The sequence below is a fragment of the Martes martes genome (genome assembly GCF_963455335.1).
Source record: "Martes martes genome assembly, chromosome: X".
Lineage (NCBI taxonomy): Eukaryota > Metazoa > Chordata > Mammalia > Carnivora > Mustelidae > Martes > Martes martes.
The window spans coordinates 27,123,504-27,144,786 of NC_137897.1; the positions used below are offsets into that span (position 1 = coordinate 27,123,504).

Sequence of the window (21,283 nt, forward strand, 5' to 3'; positions counted from 1 at the left end):
AAACAATTTCATGAGAAAATACAGGGTGTATTGTCAGACTGATAAATAGGCCATTGTTTGGCATTTGGGAGTTGTAAGGTTAGGTTTACTTTACCTTTATAGGTTCCTCTGTTTTTTAAATCTTTTTAAAAATAGGAATTGAAGTAAAACATACATATGAGAAAGTATACTTGAGTGTAGACCTTGAAAATTTTTCTCAGAGCAAATGCTCCTGTGTAACAAGCACCAGGTCAAAATATGCAATATTTTTGACACCTGAGAAGATTCACTCATGCATTTTACTGCTTCACTCCTTCCAAAATGTAACCACTCTTCTGACTTGTAAAGCCAGGAAACAATTTTGCCTGTTTTTGAAATCTAATTAAAAGAAATCATAGTAGGTATACTTTTGTGTCTCACTTCTTTGCCTCAAATCTCTTTCAGGGGATGGACATTCCATGTATTGTATATAACCATCATTTGTCTATTTTCACTGCTTTATAATATGCTATCATGTGAATATACTACAGTCATTTCCAGTTTGGGCTACTACAAATTAAGCTGCTATGAACATTCTCTCTCTCTTTCTCTCTCCACATACACATACACACACATAACGCAGACACATACATGCATAGAAATGGCAATTATATCCCTCAATACAAAACTATTGGGTTATAAGAATTATGCAGTTTTGCATTTGGTATATAATGCCAAACTATTCTCAATAGTTGTCTGAATTACATTTCCACCAGTTAGAAGTTCAAGTTATTCCAAATCCTCACCTCCAGCATTATTAGCCCTTCTAATTTCAGCCATTTTTATGAATTTGTATTGGCTTCTCATTGCATTTTTTAACTTGAATTTCCCTAATTACTGCTGAGGTTGAATTTTTTTTTACATTATTCTTTAATTTTTGAACATCCTCTTTTGTGAAGTTCCTGTTCAAATTTTCTGCCCATTTTTTTGTTCATTCTGCAAAACCTAAAATTATCTTTTTATTAAGATTTTATTTACTTGAGAGAGAGAGAGTGAGAGACAGAGCATGAGAGGGGAGAGGGTCAGAGGAAGAAGCAGACTCCCTGCTGAGCAGGGAGCTGGATGGGGGACTTGATCCTGGGACTCCAGGATCATGAAATGAGCCGAAGGCAGTCACTTAACAAACTGAGCCATCAAGGTGCCCCGCAAAACCTAAAATCATTAAAAATAAATAAACTATAGAGGAAAATCATAGGAGAAATCTGGAATGCTCAATAGTATAAAGGTATCAATTCTTCCCAAACTGATCTATAAATTTAACACACTATTGATCACATTCCAAACAGGATTTATATGGAAATTTAAAAGATGATGGGAAAATAAAGAGAGAAATACAATGCATCAGTATAACCAAGAAAACACAGAACAAGAAAAAAAGGGGAACCTAGTTTACCAGACACCAGGATGTATAAAACTGCAGTAATCCATAGGGCATGGTATTTGTGCATGTATAATAAAAGAGAAAAATGAAACTGAACTAAAGTCCAAAAACAGAACAATATTTGTATTGAGAAATTTTTATGACATACCTAGTATTAGAGAGCAATGAGTAAGTAATATTCTTTTTAATAAATGGTGTTGTGACAATTAGATTCCAAATGAAAAAAAAAAAAGAATCTGAATCTTAAACCATTCCCCATGTCAAATTCAATAATAAATTCCGGGTAAATATAGATTCAAATTCAAATGATAGAACAAAGAAGCTTATATAGATGAAAATAAAATATAATAACATAATGGTTTTGGGCAGGCAAATATTTCTTTAAAAGGACACAACATTATAATGTGAACATTTATAAAAATGACCTGTACCAGAACCAAGAATTTTGCTTTATCATTAAGTAGAAATATAATCCAAAGGCAGAAAATACCTTTGGAGTGCATAAATGAAGGATTCATATCCAGAACATACAATTCATAATTTTGATGAAGTTCAAGTTAATTGATCTCTTTTTGAATCATGCCTTTGGTTTCACATCTAAGAAGAATTTGGTTATCCCAAAGTCACAGAGATTTTCTTTTATGCCTTCTCTGTTTTATTGCCAGAATTCCTTCTGGTCTTATATTGAAAAATGTGAAATTAATAATACAACATATACAGGAAAGCCAAAAATTCATAATAACCAGTATGTGGGGGCAAAAAACCTCTTATCAAACAAAATCTATGGCTACATTAATCTACTATTTAAAAAAAAAATCCAACAACCTATTGCTTAACATAGTATTTTTTTGGTGGAAAGAGATCAACTACATCAAATAGACTGAATCCAATAATTCTTTGAATTTTCTTCTGTCTTCATTGCTTTCATATTTTATAATGGAATATGGGAAACTGAAAAAGATTTTTCTTCATGTAAATTCTAATATCTCTAAACAATACTCTTTTTTAAAGGTCTTATTTATTTATTTGACACAGAGAGAGCACAAACAGGGGAGCTGCAGGCAGAGGGAGAGAGAGAAACACGTTTCTCACTGAGCAGGAAGCCTGATGCAGGGCTTGATCCCAGCACCCTGGGATCATGACCTGAGCCAAAGGCAGCCAGCTGCTTAGCCAACTGAGCCACCCAGGTGCCCCTCTAAACAATATTTTTAATTTATGTGATATTGATCTTTCAAAAGGATCTATCAGACTAATATTGAGGCAAACATTTTATAGACCATCTTATTCTGTCTGCAATTCAAAATTCTTCCTGAAAATTTGAAAATAAACATTTAATCACTTCAGAAAATAATTTAAAAAGTGTAATGTTTCTATAAAGCAATTTTTCATAGATTAAATATGACAATAACCCTAAATTGATAAAAATCAACCAAATGCTGCACAGCCTTCACTATCATTTTCCACGTGATGCCTTCTCTGTACCAGATGAGCTGAACAACATATACAGGAAAGCCAAGTACACATCATGACTCATCTATCACTGATGATCGTTATTGTAAGAGTATGTGAGCAATTTATTTGAGTTTATCCTTGAAGAAGAGATGCAATGTAATTAGGAAGCTATTAAGTGCCTGGTAAATGTATTGGTCAATTAGAAAGGTTGTAGGAAGCTGGTGAGAAAGGAGGGCTCCTCTAATACCACGGCAGAGGGGAGGAATCTCAAAGTCACTCTAAGGAGACCAAACTCCTTTCATCATCATACTTATTTAGGTATAATTGTTGACTTTCTAATGCCATACATATATTTTCATCTAGTTCAGCTAAATCAAACCTAGCAATAGGAAACAAATTTGCAGTTCTGTGAGTTGAAATAGTGATTGTTCGGTGTAACATTCATACTTGGATGTGGTGTCTAATAAATGTTGCTTTAATTCAAACAAACTTTATCATCATCATGTCTGAGCATACTTGATACATAAAAAATAATAGCCTAGTAAAAGCCATTTGCTGCACAGAATACTTTTTTACAAAACTGAGATTCGCCACTGGACTTAATCTGTCCTCCAAATGTAACTGCAAGTAAAATCTGAAAACAACACCAAGTGCCCTATCAGGTGTGAGTCATACCCTTCCCTGCCCCCTGTGACTGCATACATTTATTTCCTGAATCATTTTAGCCACCAACAGATGCACATGAACAAAAACGCATACTCCAAAAAATCACTACTTTGATTTAAGTTTACTTGATTTAAGTCTCAAGAGAACTTGAGAAGCTTTCCCTGCTTTGGGGGAGCCAAAGCCCTCACTCAAACATTAAGCATGCTGTCTCATGGTATCCAGACTCTGTCCAGACCTCCACTTACATTATTTTTCTGCAAGACTCGCAGTGCCTTGTTGACATTGTTCAGGGCGTGAACTCTTGTGGATCCTTTTTCTTTTGGCTGAAAGCAAAATGAAACAATGTTTACTGCCCAGCAGAAAGGGACAATCTACTAGAAATGAAACATTTATATATTTCACTTCAAAGTTTGAAAATTTTAAATGAGCTTAGGCTGTGAGGCATTGATATAATATACTTAAGTGCTTTGGGTTAATTGTCCTTGTCATAGGACTTTCTTAGCATGAATCAAGCACTCCTCAAGAAAAATGATAGCATTTTCTTTTCCTCAAAAAAAGCTATTTGGTTATCATCTCTTCATTCCACAGCCCAGTTGGGGATTACTGCATGACCAGGAAAGAGAAACAACATTGCATAAGGACTTCTTAGTAAGGTAGTTAAGTGAGGTAATTTCCACACATTTAAGGAAAGTATAAAAGAGACTTGAGCATAGAATAATTATATAATGCCAAATAGGGTTAAAGGAAAACACTTCTGTCAACATTACCTTAACTTGCCTTCATCACTGAAGCTCAAAACCTCAATCATCTTTTGTCCTCCAACCCTCACTCTCAACCCCCAAAGTCCCATCTCATTCTATAATTTCTAAACTGACATTTGCATAGTGCATTACAATATGGAGATTAACTCATTTATCCAGTTGTGGAGTTTTAGAAATTCTACCATTACGATGCCTGCCATATTGACTTCAGAAAAGAGATCTACATCTCAAGAAATTTTTAAGGGCACAATAAAGTACAGATGGTCCCTGACATGAATGTTTGATTTAGGACTTTTTGACTTTATAATGGTGCAAAAGTGATATGCATTCAGCAAAAACCATACTTCACATTTTTAATTTGGATCCTTTCCCAGGCTAGCAATATCCAGTGTTATACTCTGATGATGCTGGGCAGGGGCAGTCCACCACAGCTACAAGTCAGCCATGAGATCATGAGGGTAAATGACCAATACACTTACAACCATCCCGTTTTTCACTTTCAGTATACTATTCAATACATTATAAGAGATAGTCAACACTTTGTTATAATACAGACTTCGTGTGAAATTATTTTGCCCAACCACAGGCTAATGTAAGCATTCTGAGCATGTTTAAGGTAGGCTAGGCTAAACTATGAAGTTCAGTAGATGATGTGTTATAAATGCATTGTCAATATAGGAAATTTTTAATATGTAATGGATTTATAGAGATGTAACCCCATAGTAAGTCAAGGGAGTTCTGTATTACTAACTATAGAAATAATGTTGTACAGCAGATCTCTGGAACTTATTCATTGTGCATAATTGAAACTTTACACCTGTTGGCCAGCAACACCCCATTCTCCATATCTTGAGTTTAGTGTTCTTGTCGCAATAAAAATCAAATTAAATTTAAACACTCATGATGAATAAAAACCTTACAAAACATTTAGTAACAAAGATGCCAAATATTACAAGCAAATAATATCTATTAATTAGCATAAATTATGTGACTGAAAGATTTTACCTTCTAGTTCTGTATATGATAGAATAACCCAAAATAAAAATAATATTGCAAGATTGTTTCATTCAGGAATATGTCTTGTATTGCTAGTTAAATCAGGAATTATTAAATTAGTGAATTTTACTAGATCTAGAACAACTATACTGAGTTAGTTTCTGGTTTCTCAGTAAATTCTCCTAAGGTTAATGTGAACTTTCTTATAAATAAGTCACATACCAGTTTTTGCCCTGTCAGGCCTTCCAGAAGGTCTAGGAGGCGTCTCCCATCCTGTAGATCACTGAAGAGGTTCTCTATGTGCTGCTTCCCAAACTGAAATATGAAATATACCCAATTAAACAAAGCACTCTTCCAGTGATCCATTTCCATGATTATGCCTTTTAAAATTTTAAGCTATGTTTAAGAATATTTAATGTATCTAATTCTTCATCTGCCAAGGGTGAAGGATGAAAAGAGAACCTCCAAGTAAAAAACAAAAAGAAAATATATCATCATTAGGTCAAATCTATTTAAGTATGTTTTTTAATAACCCGAGTTAAATATCTAATTGGTCTAATTAACTCAACTTTTTGAATGCTGATTCTATGAAGGAGAGAGAAGTAAACACACAGAGAAACAAAGACCACCTACAGTTTGTTCTGGGTAGATGCTTACAATTTAACTGTTTCCTGTACTTGCTATATCACATAATTGTAGAGGGTCCACCATCCTGCACCCCTAGAGCATGCTTTCTTTCAAAATACAATTTGGATACTGCCTCAAAATGATCCATTTTCATTATTGCCTGGCTCAGATGTTAGATATGATTTTAATTGAGTTGAAATACACCTGTGACATATTGGTGTCTATTTTTCTCAGTTCTTTACTTGGGAATTGTACTGAGAAAGAGTAAAAACCACTCATATCATCTAGTATTTTGGTAGCAAATACTCATGAGAAACCACTAAATGAGTGGATCTTATAATCTTTGTAATACAGCTGTGGATTAGCATTCATATACTCATCTCACGGATGAGACAAACAGGTTGAACATGTGGCTCTTTGCAACAAAACTAGATGACGGTAAAGCCCAAATGTCCCAGAACTGTCTAACCCCAGAGGGCTGGTTCTTCCTAGATTATCATGCTGCTTCCAAGGCTTTTTCCTCCTCCCATCTGAGTATCTTTCAAATATTTTATTTCTTCTGTCATGCCCCCAAATATTTTCTTTTTCTGGTTGAAGGCCTACAATCCCTCCATATGAAATAATTCACAACTCTTTCATCACCCAGGTTCTCTGGAAAGTCCTAATTTATCAGTGACAGATGTTTATTGAGCACCAGTAAACCTGAGCTAATGCTGGAGCATACACTAGTAAATCAAACAGACATGCCCCCAGCCCTTATGCATCTTTGAGTCCAGCACGGAAAAGAAATATTCCCAAAAGACAATACTACACGGAAGAAGTAACAGGGACCCAGGCGCATATAACTTTGGGAACTCCCATAGTATGGGGACCAGGAAATACTGTCCCCAAAATATCAGAGGATGGGACTGACATTAGTTTTCAGATGCTAATTGAACCAACATTGGGTTGGTCTCATGCATTTCTCGATCACCTGCAAACTTTGCATTTCAGCCAGGTCAAGAAAAATAAAGAAGAGCCTTGGTTTCCAGGAAGAGGGCATCCCTGAAGCTTCCAAGATTGAAAACAGGGTTCCTGCTCTCCCTACCGCCACATAGCCATGTCCATGACAAGTCCTGTCAATGCCTAGGTGTTTCACCTGATGAAAACACAGACCTGTGCAAAAAGGCCACCAGTCCTTCTATGGCCAGCTTTGAAAATTGAGCCATATATATGCTTTGACAAAGGTAACTACAAGTTATTCCTCAGAAATTCTACTCTAATTGTTCTGCTTAAAAGTTCCTGGGGAAAAAGAAGACAATACACAATATGAATATGTAAAAACACCTTTACTACACATAATGTACAAATAAATCTCAAAACAACATGCCATTTTTTATGAAACTTTAAGGAACAATTTCTACCAATAAGAAGATGAATGCATGCATTATAATTCTGTCAAGAACCTCACATATAACATGGAATCACTTGGCATTTTGAGGGTTGATATTAAGGTTTTATTTTCAAGGTCTACAAGTCCTTGGTCTACAGTGCCTTGAAAATGCTATTCTCTTTTGTTTTGTTTTGTTTCATCCGGGAGCAAAATTTTACAGATACATTTGAGAAGCGAGTGGCTTCTAAACTTATCACCAAAAACAATATTACACACTGAAATGTGTCAAGTTTTAAAGAAAATAAAGTAGAGTTAGCTGACAGAGATACTTGTTCTTGGTAAAAATATGTATCTAGAATGGATAGATACATACATACATACTTACATAGAATACATACATACATACATACATACATAACAAAATCTGTCAAACCAGGAAGGATGTGGGTGGCAAAATGTTCATTCAAGAGGAGCACAGGTAGAGAAAGAAATGAGTACTGGGCACAGATTAAAGCATGAACCTCAAAGCCATAGGGATCATCTAGCATTCAAGACACAAGGACTATAAAGCTTATGCTTTGGGGCAAGGAGTCTAGCCAATTGTCAACAAGGCAAAGAGGCCAATGTATTTTATAATTCTTTCTTTTAACCTGGAATCAAACAAAATGGAGAGGGAGTAAAGAACTGTAGGCTAATCAGAGGCCTCCAGGCACATCTATTTTGTGATACTTAGAAAGCAATGAGGGAATGGCGAAAAAGTTCCTGCTATCATACATGACATTCATAACTTGTACAATCAACAATATATTAAAGTATCACAACTGAAATCCAATTTCTATTTGTTATATTTGCATTCTTTAATAGAATGCTTCTCAGAACGTTCCATCAAAGCATCCTTCTAACAGATGAGATTGAATGAATTTACTGCAGGTCTGGCAGTATAAATTCAGCAGTGACAGAAGGTTCAAAATGTCTGTGAACCCATACATTTCATTTTTATTTTTTTATATTAATATATAGTGTATTATCAGTTTCAGAGGTGGATTTCAGTAATTCATCAGTCTTATATAACACCCAGTGCTCATTACATCACGTGCCCTCCTTAATGTCCATCACCCAGTTATTACCTCCCCCTACCTCCTTCCCCTCCTATGACCCTCCATTTACACATATGTTTTATGTTACAAATTCATGGAAATTTTGCCTTCATCTCTTAATGAATGTTTTATTTTTTTTAAGATTTTATTTATTTATTTGAGAGAGAGAAAATGAGAGAGAGAGCACAAGAGCGGGGAGGGTCAGAGGGAGAAGCAGACTCCCTGCCAAGCAGGCAGCCTGACAAGGGACTTGATCCCAGGACTCCAGGATCATGACCCGAGCTGAAGGCAGTCGCCCAACCAAGTGAGCCACCCAGGCACCCTGAATGTTTGTCTTTTAAGTATTTTCAAGCACTTATGAGTGAAATTTCCCCTCCTAGATCCAATTAGAGTGATACTCAGTGAAATGTACAACATTTAGCCTATAACTTCATGGATCTTTAGGTGCTCAGTCTTTTTCTTCCAGTGGTATTAAGACCCAGGTAAAGCAAAACATCTCATTTCTTGTGGATGGTTTTCATTTCTCTCCTAGGTTCAAATCCTCATGCCATAACGTTATAGCTATGATATAGCAAAAGTAGCACACCTTTGAGAGGCAGAAAGAGCTTTTATTTTATTTTCCTTTTTTTAATTTAAATTCAATTAGCATATGATATATTATTTGTTTCAGTGGTACAGGTCTGTGATTCATCAGTCTTATGTAATGCCGAGTGCTCATTACCTCACACACCCTGACTTTTTTTTTTAAGATTTTATTTATTTATTTGACAGACAGAGATCACAAATAGGCAGAGAGGCAGGCAGAGAGAGAGGAAGGGAAGCGGGCTTCCCGCCGAGCAGAGAGCCCGATGCGGGGCTCGATCCCAGAACCCTGGGATCACGACCCGAGCCTAAGGCAGAGGCTTTAACCCACTGAGCCACCCAGGCACCCCCACACCCTGACTTTTAAACTGGAGTCTTCTATTCATTAGCTGCACTCAGGCAAGGGGCTAAACTTTTCTGAGTCACAATGTACTCTAGTAAAATGGGGATCGAAATAATACCAGTTCAGAGCACTCCTCGGAGGTTTAAATGAAGAAACAGTGTAGGTGTGCTGATAAACTTGGCAAATAGTAGGCACTCAATTAATATAGGATTTTCGGGGGGGTATTCTATTACTCTTTGACTTCTCTTCTCTGGCCAAATTCTAGATATAGATACAATTATGGTACCTTATTGAATCTACTAGAAAGTGCAGAGCTCACATATAGTGTGTTCTGTTTTGTCTTATTTTGGTACCCCTGTAAGAGTGAAAAGTCAAAGGAAGAAGATGTCACTCCATATTCAATTACTTACATGCTGGTAAACATGGATGGCACTCAAAGGCTTCAAGCTCTTTCTCTTTTTTCTTGTTCTTTGGGTTACTTTCCATTAAGTCCTCTTTTGTTTATGCCCTTTTTCATCTTCTACATGTGCCATGCCTTTTTGTTGCAAGTGACATTTATGTCATGAAAACAGTAATATTTCTTAAATTCCCTATCTTTAATGGTTTTCTTTTTAAGTATATGAAAATTATTTTGTGAAACACACAAAACATTAAGCCCTTTTTGGGCTACATGACCCTGTGGCTCTCCGTCTTAGTCCCTTTCATGACTAATATTTTCCTTAAGAAGTAAACTTTTGATATTACTCAGCAGTTTACTGCATTCACTTACAGGTTGTCGTCTTCCTTGCTTACCTAAATAACAAGATTAAAGGACCATAAAATGAGATAATGATGCTTCCTGATCATTGCCCATATGATATAAAGAAATACAGAGGCACAGACAAGGTTCAAAAGAAAAAAAAAATCAGATCGGTTGATTGGTAAGTGAGGGAAACAAAGTGAAAAAAATCAAAGTGAGAATAAATTAAAAGGGACAGAACTGCATTTGTGAAAATATTTAAATAACTTCTCACTCTTCAGAGTCGTATCAATTTCTTAACCTGAAAATACACAGGGCTCAATAAAATATTCCAATAAGCGGTAAAGAGCACAGGAGTTATTTAGCATGACTTTCTGGTTACACAAAGGTCAGCCTCTGGACAACTCTGTGCTCAGAAAGTCAAGACACTTCTCTGTGATTACAAATCTTTAGATACTAGAAACATCAGAAAGCACAGGAAACACCAAAAATAATTCAATACATAATAGTGGTTACTGCTGACCTGCTCCCATAAAATTACTGTAACCCATTACAGTAAAAATCAGCAATTTTCATAGATGGCTGTTTTATTAGGTATGGATTATAAAAAGTATTTTATAAGAGAACTTTATTGAGGTATAATATACATACAGGGAAGTACATATATCTTAAGAGTTAGCCCAATTAGGTTTTACAAACTGAACTCATTAATATTCTCACCACCTAGATGGAGAAATAAAATATGACCAGTATCCAAGGAGCTTTCTCACACCCCTTCTGTATACTAGTCCCTTCAATAATGATCACTATATTGACTTACAGTATGAGAGATAAATTTTGCCTTGAAAATAGTCCCTTACAAACAGAAAAATAATGTTGCTTTGGTGTTTCATTTTAGTTGATTGAAAGACATCAGGTTAAGGCAGAGGGAATTTGGAAAGGAAAACAAAATTTTCACTGATTAAATTTGTTTTACAAAGCACAAGAAGAGTATAATGCAGTGAATAAAATATTTACACTCTACTGAGAATGTCTTGGTTCAAATTCCAGTTTTGTCACATTCTAGTTGTGTGATATTGAGCAAGTAACTTGACCTTTCTTCGCTTACCTTTTCATTTACAAAACGAGGAAACGCTATTACTTAACTTGTGGTAGTGCTGTGAAGATTGATTGATTGTTTAATTTTTTAATTTTTTATTTGTTTTTTTAAATTTTATTTTATTTTTTCAGTGTTCCAAGATTCATTGTTTATGCACCACACCCAGTGCTCCATGCAATACGTGCCCTCCTTAATACCCATCACCAGGCTAACCCAACCTCCCACCCCCCCCTTCCAAAACCCTCAGTTTGTTTCTCAGAGTCCACAGTCTCTCATGCTTAGTCTTCCCCTACAATTTCCCCCAACTCCCTTCTCTCCTTCTCCCAATGTCCTCTGTGTTATTCCTTATGCTCCACAAGTAAGTGAAACCATATGATAATTGACTCTCTCTTCTTGACTTATTTCCCTCAGCATATCTCCTCCAGTCCCATTCATGTTGATACAAATTTGGGTATTCATCTTTTCAGATGGAGGCATAATACTCCATTGTATATATAGACTATATCTTCTTTATCCATTCGTCCATTGAAGGGCATCTTGGCTCTTTCCACAGTTTGGTGATGGTGGTCATTGCTGCTACAAACACTGAAATACATATGGCCCTTCTTTTCACTACGTCTGTATCTTTGGGGTAAATACCCAGTAGGGCAATTGTGGGGTCATAGGGTAGCTCTATTTTTAATTTCTTAAGGAATCTCCACACTGTTTTCCAAAGTGGCTGCTGTGAAGATTTAAATGCACTTAGAATAGTGCTTTGCTTATAAGATATACTCAATCAATGTTAGCTATCATGAATTCATCCCAAAATACTTAAGCCAAATAATCCTTATTTTCCATACTTCTCCTTGTAAATTTTGCCTCAAAGTAAAACAGAAAGGATCAACTTCAAAGTATTAGTATGGGTTTGAATGGGTTCATGATTATAAGGTGTCTAACATGTTGCCTGGCATAGAAAATGTTTAATCAAGTTTAATAACATTCCTTGCTTCCTCTTTCCTCTTAAATGTCATCACCTGGAGGTGAAAAACAGAACTTTCTTTTAAGGGTGCCAGGGTCCTAGCAGGATTTTTGTAACTTGACAAGACTTTAATAAGGGACAATTTGCAAAGATGAAGGAAGGGTATAAAGAGACCACCAGAACTGGTAGTAGAGGATGGTTATTATCACTCCTAGACTCAAGATTGGAGAGGAAGAGTGATTAGTGTTCCCTGAACAAAGTAAAAGCCAAGAGGGTCACTGGACGGGAGCTTTGATAGTGGGCTAATGAATGCAGCCATCCCGCAATTAATAAACTCCCTGATTTTTCTTTCTTCTTTCCCTGGGACCTTCTGTAAATGCTTCCATTAGTCAAATCCAACTGGAAGTCAGAGGGCAGGAAAGTCTGCTGATATTGTTCACAAAGGTCAGCCTCCCAGGGTAGAAAAAGGTGAAGAATGGATCCAGAGGGATAAACCAAAGACTTACAACACCCAAGACAGGGAAACAAACTTTCTTTGACCCAACAGATCAATGTCAGGGATGCCCACATCAGAAAATAAATGAAGACCCAAGGGTTTCTCCCCACTCCTCTTATATTATTTCTGTCATTGATAATGCCATATCAAAGGGCCAAATGTATCAGTGAGACATTTTATCTTCTATAATATGGCTATCAAAGTACTAGAATATTTTGTGGGCTTTAACAGATGAAAATTAACATATATTATTCATTATTCCTTAGCATCAAATAGTTTTAAAGACTTAAATATACCAGGAAAAGCACTAAAATCTGGGCTATGAAGATAATCAAGAAAAATCCAAGTTATTACTTGGGGATAAGAAGTACTCAAGAACTAAGTTTGATAATATAATAGATTTGCAGTGTCACCAGATATAAAATGCTATTTGGTAGTAGGTCTTTATAAAAGATAATCACTAGGACCCAACATGTATATTACACTATTAAGTACATGAGAGAAGTTTCAACCAGATTGTACATTAGAACTTTCTACAGGAGCCACAACAATAGTTAATGGAAATCAAGTCATTAGCTGTAAATGGTCTGTTAGAAACCCAAACGTAAAGTGTGCATAACCTAAAGTTAGCATAGTTTGTTGTCTGATCAAGTCCATCTTTAACATGCTGTGCAATAAAACTGAATTCCTAAACTAGGCCTGAGTTTTCTCAGTCTGTAATTAGATAGGTCAGTACTAATTCAATTACAAGGTATTCTGAAACAAAAATTAGTATCATTATGGTAAGTAATCTTCTATCTTACATTTCTAGACATAACTTTAATTCACACATAGTTATTTTAAAATATATGGAAACGTTACAAACCATGATTATAGCTAATTATTTTAAACCACCTTTATTTTTTTAAAATTTATTATTGAAGTATAATTAACATACAATGGTATATTAGTTTCAAGTGTATAACATACTGATTTGACAATTCTGTGCATTGCTATACTACTCACAGTAGGTATAATCACCATCTGTCATCATACAACATTATTACACTGGTATTGACTATATTCCCTACGCTGTAGTTTTCATCTCTGTGACTAATTCATTGTATAACTAGAAGTTTGTACTTCTTAATCCTGCCCATCTATTTCATCCAACCCCCTCCCCACCACCCACCTCCCTTCTGGCAACTATCAGTTTGTCCTCTGTATTTAATAATCTCTTTGGGTTTTTGTTTGTTTTGTTTTTTAGATTCCATGTGTAAGGGAGATCATATGGTATTTGTCTTTCTCTGTCTGACTTATTTCATTTAGCATAATACCCTCCGGATTCATCCATGTTGTCACAAATGTCAAGATTTCATTCTTATATCACCATTAAATATGTCCCATACATTTAAGAGAGAGTGAGAGAAAGAGAGCATGAGTGTGGTAAGGGGCAGAGGGAGAAACAGAATCCCCACTGAGCAGGGAGCCTGATGTGGGGCTTGATCCATGACTCTGGGACAATGACCTGAGCTGAAGACAGTCACTTAACCAACTGAGTCACCCAGGCGCCCCGGAGGTTGGTTATATTCTATCCCAACAGTAGCTTTTGTGACAGAGAAAGCACAGTATAAGTTTTCCAAGAGGAAGTACTTCATTTCAAAGCATCTAGATAACACCCTGAACCTTCAAAACAGAAAAAAAAAAAAAAAAACTGCTGTGATAATGGAAATGCTCACTAGAGAAATGCCAACTATTGGCACTTAGCTCCAGGCAAAATATGGAGGAAGAAAGGACTATTCAGGCTTGTTTGGATCCAGTGGGAAGAGACCTTCTGCCAAAGGGCATCTGAAGATGCCTTTAATTAACAAGTGTAAAACTTATTTATAAAATCAACATTTTTATAATTTCTCAATTACACTACAATGCAATTGTGTGGACAATTTCATGACAGGATACAGCTTCTTCCTAATCATTTCCTTCCCCTATGCACTAGGAAGTCAGCCTGGGGCAATTCATTCTCTCTTCTTTTATGGCTATGAGGAGGGTCTGCCTACAGGCAGTGCCAAATCAAGGGAAACAGAGATCCACAGGAAGGACAAAAGTCACATAGGGCAGAATATTTAAATATGAGCTTCTGTCCCCACTATACCTCTATTTCCTTCTAATAGTTTGAATCATGTGAACTTTTAATTCTGCATTCACATATGGTTGAAATTGTCAATTTTATATGATTCAACCTCTTATGTATTAGAAAGACATGAGCAATAAACATTAAGTGCTTGATTTATATCAGTCACAATTCCATGCACTGTACATGGATTATTTTCATTGTCATAACAATCAATTAAAAAATCACTCCCATTTTATAGATGACAAAGCTGAGGCACAGGGAATGTAAATAACTTGACTAAAGCCACAAAGTGAAAACATGGGAGCTACAAACCCAAACTCAAGCAGTCTATCTCCAGTTTTCCTAACCATTTTCTGCATAACCGCTGTTTGAGCTGGGCTGCTTTGACCATCATGCCATTCAGGGTCACTGTTAGATAAATTTTACTTGCTCATTTTCATAATCTCTTTCAATAAAGTAGGGATAATTTAACTAATTTATTCTTTTTCTTTTCCCTGAGGTTTCTAAAGGTCAGATACAGTTATATAACCTGCAAACAAAATTGCTTATAATTTTAGGTTGAATTAGTAATTGAAGGATAATAACACAGTGATAATTCTACATATGTACATTAGGAAAATTCTTCAATGTCCTAAGATTTTATTGTTATATCACTCTTTTGGAGGGAGTTCTATTAATGCCTTCAGGAGTCCAATATGCCAGGCATGGGATTCCTCAATAAATCTGGTAAATACTGCACCAGAGCCCTAAACAAGGTTATTTTTTTAAAAGATCTATTTATATTATTTTTAGAGACAGAGAAAGAGAGCAGGTGATAGGGGGTGGGCAGAGGGATAGACAGAGACAGAAAGAGAGAGAGAGAGAGCAAGCAGACTCCCTACTGAGTGCAGAGCCCAGTGCAGGGTTTGATCCCATGACCCTGAGATCATGATCTGAGCGATACCAATGGTTTTATGGTCAATAGACTGAGCCACCCAGGTGTCCCAAAACAGGTTTTTAGAATGAAGAATTTACACTGACATATGTAGAAAAGATAACTTTTTAATGTTAATTAAATTAAAATAAAAAAGCAATACATCACCCCCCAAACCTAGAAGGCTACAAATCAAAATATAGATATATTTAAGGCAAGCCTTAAGGTTGATGAGGACTAACTGAGCTCATAGGAAACATAGAAAAAGTTTTACTTGTGCATGTCATGCAGTTATTTCTTGAGTAAGCCACTCAAACAAGCTAGTCACTTACTGAAAGTCTTCCATGTGAGATTCATGCAGTTGCATGTTAAAGAATATAGCACCTAGGGCCAAATAGGCCTTTATTTAATTGCCATTCTTTTTCCAACTGTGTGAACTTGAATAAAGTCTTCGGTAATTTGCTAATTTTCCTCCTGTATCAAAGGAGGAGGGTAGTGAAAGTATTCAACTAAATTCAATAGGTATTGTTTAAATTTGGTATATTGGTCCAGGTGCTTAATAATTGGGAAGATAAAAGATTAAAAAGCTACTTCCATTGTTTTCACAGGTTTAGCCACGGTCAGGAAGGAGGTTTGCACCTAATCAAATATAATTATAGCATCATGCTATAACCCTGCCAATAGTGGTATTGCAAATATGGTGTCAGCACAAATAAGAGAGATGTCATTGTCACCTGAGAGACTGACAGCAACAGAAGCCCTTGAACTGAATTTACAAGGTTAAATAAGAAATCAACAGGTAGATGTGGAAAGAGGAAGGGCATGCCAAGCAGAGGGACACTTTGGATGCCAAGGATCAAATAAATTAAATTGCATCAATTATTCAAGAAATGGGGATAAATCAGTTCTTGGGGCACAGGGCACACAGAGGGATGGGAGATGATGAGACATGAGATATGTGAAAGCCCACAGCAGAGAGGACTAGGTTTGCCACCCAAAGGAACTTGGGTAAATGTTCAATGGTCTTTTGTGTTCATTCTTTAGAGCATGGCATCTAATTTTGAAGTTTTTAACATATCTCTCACACTAATATTTACACTGATGTTTTAAGGCAGTTAATATCATTTAGGGAAGACCAATACTGGCATTGTTCAGATGCTAATTTTAGAGTTGTAAAAATTTGAGACAACTACTCTGATGCGGAAATATTACTCGGCAGGGGAGTTGTATTGTTCAAGAGCAACTGCTCTAGATTATAAATACAAGATCCTTAAAATCCTAAGCAAGTACCTACCTTCCCTTCTGAACCTGTTTTGATGGAAGTTGAGGTCACTATCTATGGTAGGTGAACTGCAAAACAGGGCCAACTATGTCATCCTTTCCTGAATCCATGCCCTTTGCAGTAGGATTCTGTTGCTCCTCTTCTGAAGAAGTGGTGTCTATTCCCCTGCCTCTGGAATCAGGGTTGGTCATTGCCTTACTTTGACCAATTGGATACAGTGGAAATGATGACCTTCCACTTCCAAATGTAGGCCCGGAAAGGGTTTGAACACTTTTCTTCCCTTGTTTATGCCTCTACCTTCACCATAAGAACATGTCTAAGCTAGAGAGCTGGGAGATGGGACATGTGATGCAGGGCCAAGTTGCCAGGTAATCCCAAATGAGGTCATCCGAGACCGGCTGACAGCCAGACAATGTGGGAGATCTCAGCCAAAATCAGCAAAGATACCTAGTCAACTGACAGCTAACTACAGACACATGAATAATCCCAACAGAGAGATCAAGAACTCCCTGACTGACCCGAAGATTTGAAAGAATATTGTATTGTTGATGTTTTAACATACTGAGTTTCTAAGTAGCTTGTTATACAGTGTTAGTTAACTGATACATGTCCATGTATAAACATTTGTTTCTACAAAGTTGAATGGTGTCTGGAAAATTAAAATGTATTATAAATATGGACAAATTATTTATGAATTATTTTTAAGTGAGGCTTTATAAATTTTGTGAAAAATAAAGAGAGGAAATATTATGTTACTGCTGGGGCACCTGGGTGGCTCAGTGGGTTAAGCCTCTGCCTTCGGCTCAGGTCATGATCTCAGGGTGCTGGGATTGAGCCCCCCATCAGGCTCTCTGCTCAGCAGGGAGCCTGCTTCCCTCCCCCCACCTTTGTGCCTGCCTCTTTGCCTACTGGTGATCTCTCTGTCAAATAAATAAATAAAATCTTTAAAAAAATGAAATTGAATACAGGCAAAATAACTATCTCTAGAGATCAGACTCGATGACTTAGCTGGAAAAGAATACAGTCAATGTACTCAACACAGCTCCTCCAATTTCAATATGAAAATAAAATTTTAAAATCCCCATTTTTTTATTATGACTTTATGGAATAAAAAATGCAGTAGTATCAACCTTAAAAGATTTTTTTTTTAGATTTTATTTATTTATTTGACAGAGAGAGATTACAAGTAGTCAGAGAGGCAGGCAGGGAGAGGAGGAAGCAGGCTCCCCACTGAGCAGAGAGCCCGATGCGGGGCTCGATCCCAGGACCCTGAGACCATGACCCGGGCCGAAGGCAGAGGCTTTAACCCACTGAGCCACCCAGGCGCCCCAACCTTAAAAGATTTCTAAAGTTACCTTTAATAAAATGAACTCTTCTGTGGTAGTTACATATTGCAGATACAACAAAGATTGTAGTTCTTGCTCAACTGTTCATTTGAAGTTCACTTGGATCTTATGAGAAGTTTAAAAAAAAGGTGGACTTCTTGTTCTGGTTGCTAGCGTTTTTACTCTGTTGTCACTTTAGATAAAAATTCCTGTTTATCTAATTTCCTTCATTATAACCTCTAATTTCCAGTGGTTCATCATTTAGACATTTTCAAAGCAAAAATAGTGACTCAAAAAGAATTCTCTGTGAATTAAACTGTCACCTTTGGTTAGTGTTTCTAGAATAATATATTTTTAAGTAAATTAAGCTGAAAAACAGCCAAAGGGAAGTAGTTAGGCTTGACATTTTTCCTCACAGAGCTCATGTGAAAAATTTCATATTGTCTTGTAAATTAATTAGAAAATCTTAACAGGCACCTGTTTATTTCAAAAACAGGAAAAATCACTTTAATAACTATTTGAATAGAAGTTTTACCAGGACTTTTCCACTCTTACATAATTTAACTATAAAAGATGCCTAATTCAGTAATTCCTATCTATCAACACCTAATTAAAACAATGTTGTGCAAAATGTTTTATTTCATGAAAACAGCAACTTTCCCAAAATATTACTGAGCAAAAGGGAAATTGAAATTCTTTTGGTTTAAAAATATAATAATCACCAGTTGTTTTTTTTTTTTTTAAGAACACCTAATACTTAACAACTCTTTTAAAAGGCTGGTGCTCATTTATCTGGTGGAATGACCTACCTCTTGGCCTTTCATATTTTCATATTACTGGAAATGCATTAGCAATCTTTTATTGAACTCAGACTGTGAGATCTGAGATGGAAGTTTAAACAGCAATGTGAAATTAAAGTTAAAATGGAAAATATATTCATTTTCATTGCTTGGCTTAAAAAATGGTTTCTTCTGATTTTAAAACCAGTAAATGTATTTTGTAGAAAAAATGAAATACAGGAAAATAACACAAAGAAACAAAAAGGTATAATCTCACCACTCAACCAGTGTGAACATGTTAATATATTTTTGCACAGATTTTTTTTTCTGTTTATATGTAAGCACATTTTTTCCAAACTTGAATTATCCTATATTTCTAGTCTTTCTCTTCCTATTTTTATCTCCTCCTTGACACCCTATTCTCCTTTATCAACTCAAGTGCCATTTTGCAGTGTTTCTTAATTAACCGAGATAGTCTAAGAAATTTATGAACAATGTCAAGCTTATTGTGTTGGATATTAGAAGCGATTAGTGAGGAAGATACTGTTTTCCTCTATTTAGAGATCAGGAAATTAAGAATCAAAAGTCTGGAAGCATATGGGTGCCTCATTCGGGTTAGCATCTGCCTTCGGCTCAGGTTGTGATCTCAGGGTCCTGGGATCAAGCCCACATTGATGGGCTGCCTGCTCAGTGAGCAATCTGCTTCTCCTCCTCCTTCTTCCACCTGTCCTTTCTCCCCGCTCATGCTTACACTTGCTCTATCTCGAATAAATGACATAAAAATATCTTTTAAAAAAAGATTCAAAAAGTGTCAAATTAATTCATTAAGGTATTTAAACTCATGTTCAAATCCAATCTCTCTGACTCCATAGGCTATAGATAGCTTCATCCCTACCCTATCTATAATTTTTGTTTATTCGTTTTATTGAACTTCCTATGACAAACATTTCTCTGCATAATTTTAAAAAATCTTTAAAATTTTATTTTGAAAATAAAGGGGGGCATCATGGTGAAGACCCCATGCTTATTATATTAAAAATGGACTTTTTTTGTGTTGGCATCCTCCCAACTATGGTCACACTAAGGGTCCACAGTCTTGTTTATCTTAGCCTGTACTGACTGGGATAGAAGCTAAAATGTACTTCTGTCTAAATCAAAAGAGGGTAGAAAAAATGGTTCTTCAAATATAGCCAATTTAAGAGTTTGCAAAACAGAGGGTTAAAAAGTTAACCCTCTGGGTATTTACCATCATGTACCACTGGGAATTATCCTGACTTTCTCACTTTATGGAATAGACTCAGTGTGATATGATTGTTTTGGGAAAAAGGATTTAGAAGCAAATTTATTAAAAGCCTATTCCTTAATATTTGTTTATCAACCTATCCATTTCTTATTTTATCCCTAATATAATTGTGTGTGCAATCCATGAGGAAACAGACCAACAGGAATTGATTCATTAGTACATGTGTGGAAAAAACTAATACAGAATACTAAATATTTTTATCTCCTTTAGCTCACAAAACAAGCATCATCCTGTATAATTACCACTTCAGTTACTACCAACAACCTTCTCATAACCCAATCTTAACGACACCTTAGAGACACTTAAAACTATGTATGATCATTAAAATGGACATCACTTTTGTTTATGTATTCTTTAGTGCCTAAAACCAATTTGACCACAAATTAATCTTTAGAAACCTACTGGACTTAATAGAGCAAAAACAGTGAAGGTAAAGTGCTAAATCTTCTTCTATTTTTGTTCATGATCCATCATGAATTGGTGAAGAAGAATAACAATCCTACCAGTTTCAAGGATAAATACTTGTTTAACTGGTATATAATTAATTGGCAATACATGCCAATAATAATCAAAATGAAAACCAAACAAAGTGATGCAGAAACACAACACCAACGCTTTTACAAAACCTAAAGGCACTAATAAATGGCATAGCCAGTCAATAGCACATGCATATCTCAGTTGAAACTCTCCTAACAGTACATGGTACCACATTGAAAAACTGTCAGTTAGAACCAAATTATCATCAATAATGAAGTTCATCCCCAACTTTTTTTTTTTTTTGCTTGTTTGCCTGATTGCTTATTCGATGTTTTGAAGATTCTTCATAACATATCCTATATTTACTAAAATATCCTTGCCCTGCTTCCTTGCTGTAAAGCTTCAGTCACAGCCCTGGATAGAACTACCCTCCCCTTTTTTCATAATTTTATTCCTTTTTATCTTGATCCTCTTTTCCTCTCAGCCTGACCATTATTACAGTTC

At 35.9% G+C, this 21,283-nt stretch overlaps 1 protein-coding gene across 2 annotated transcripts in view; it reads right to left on the minus strand.

Annotated features, from left to right (window-relative positions):
• DMD (dystrophin) overlaps positions 1-21,283 on the minus strand; it is a 2,068,501-nt gene that overhangs the window by 1,681,672 nt on the left and 365,546 nt on the right. For both annotated transcript variants that reach the window (XM_080795194.1, XM_080795193.1), the window contains exons 3-4: positions 5,497-5,589; positions 3,763-3,840 (exon numbers count right to left, since the gene is read on the minus strand). In XM_080795194.1, the coding sequence (XP_080651320.1) occupies positions 3,763-3,840; positions 5,497-5,589 (171 nt within the window). The remainder of the gene's footprint in view (positions 1-3,762; positions 3,841-5,496; positions 5,590-21,283) is intronic.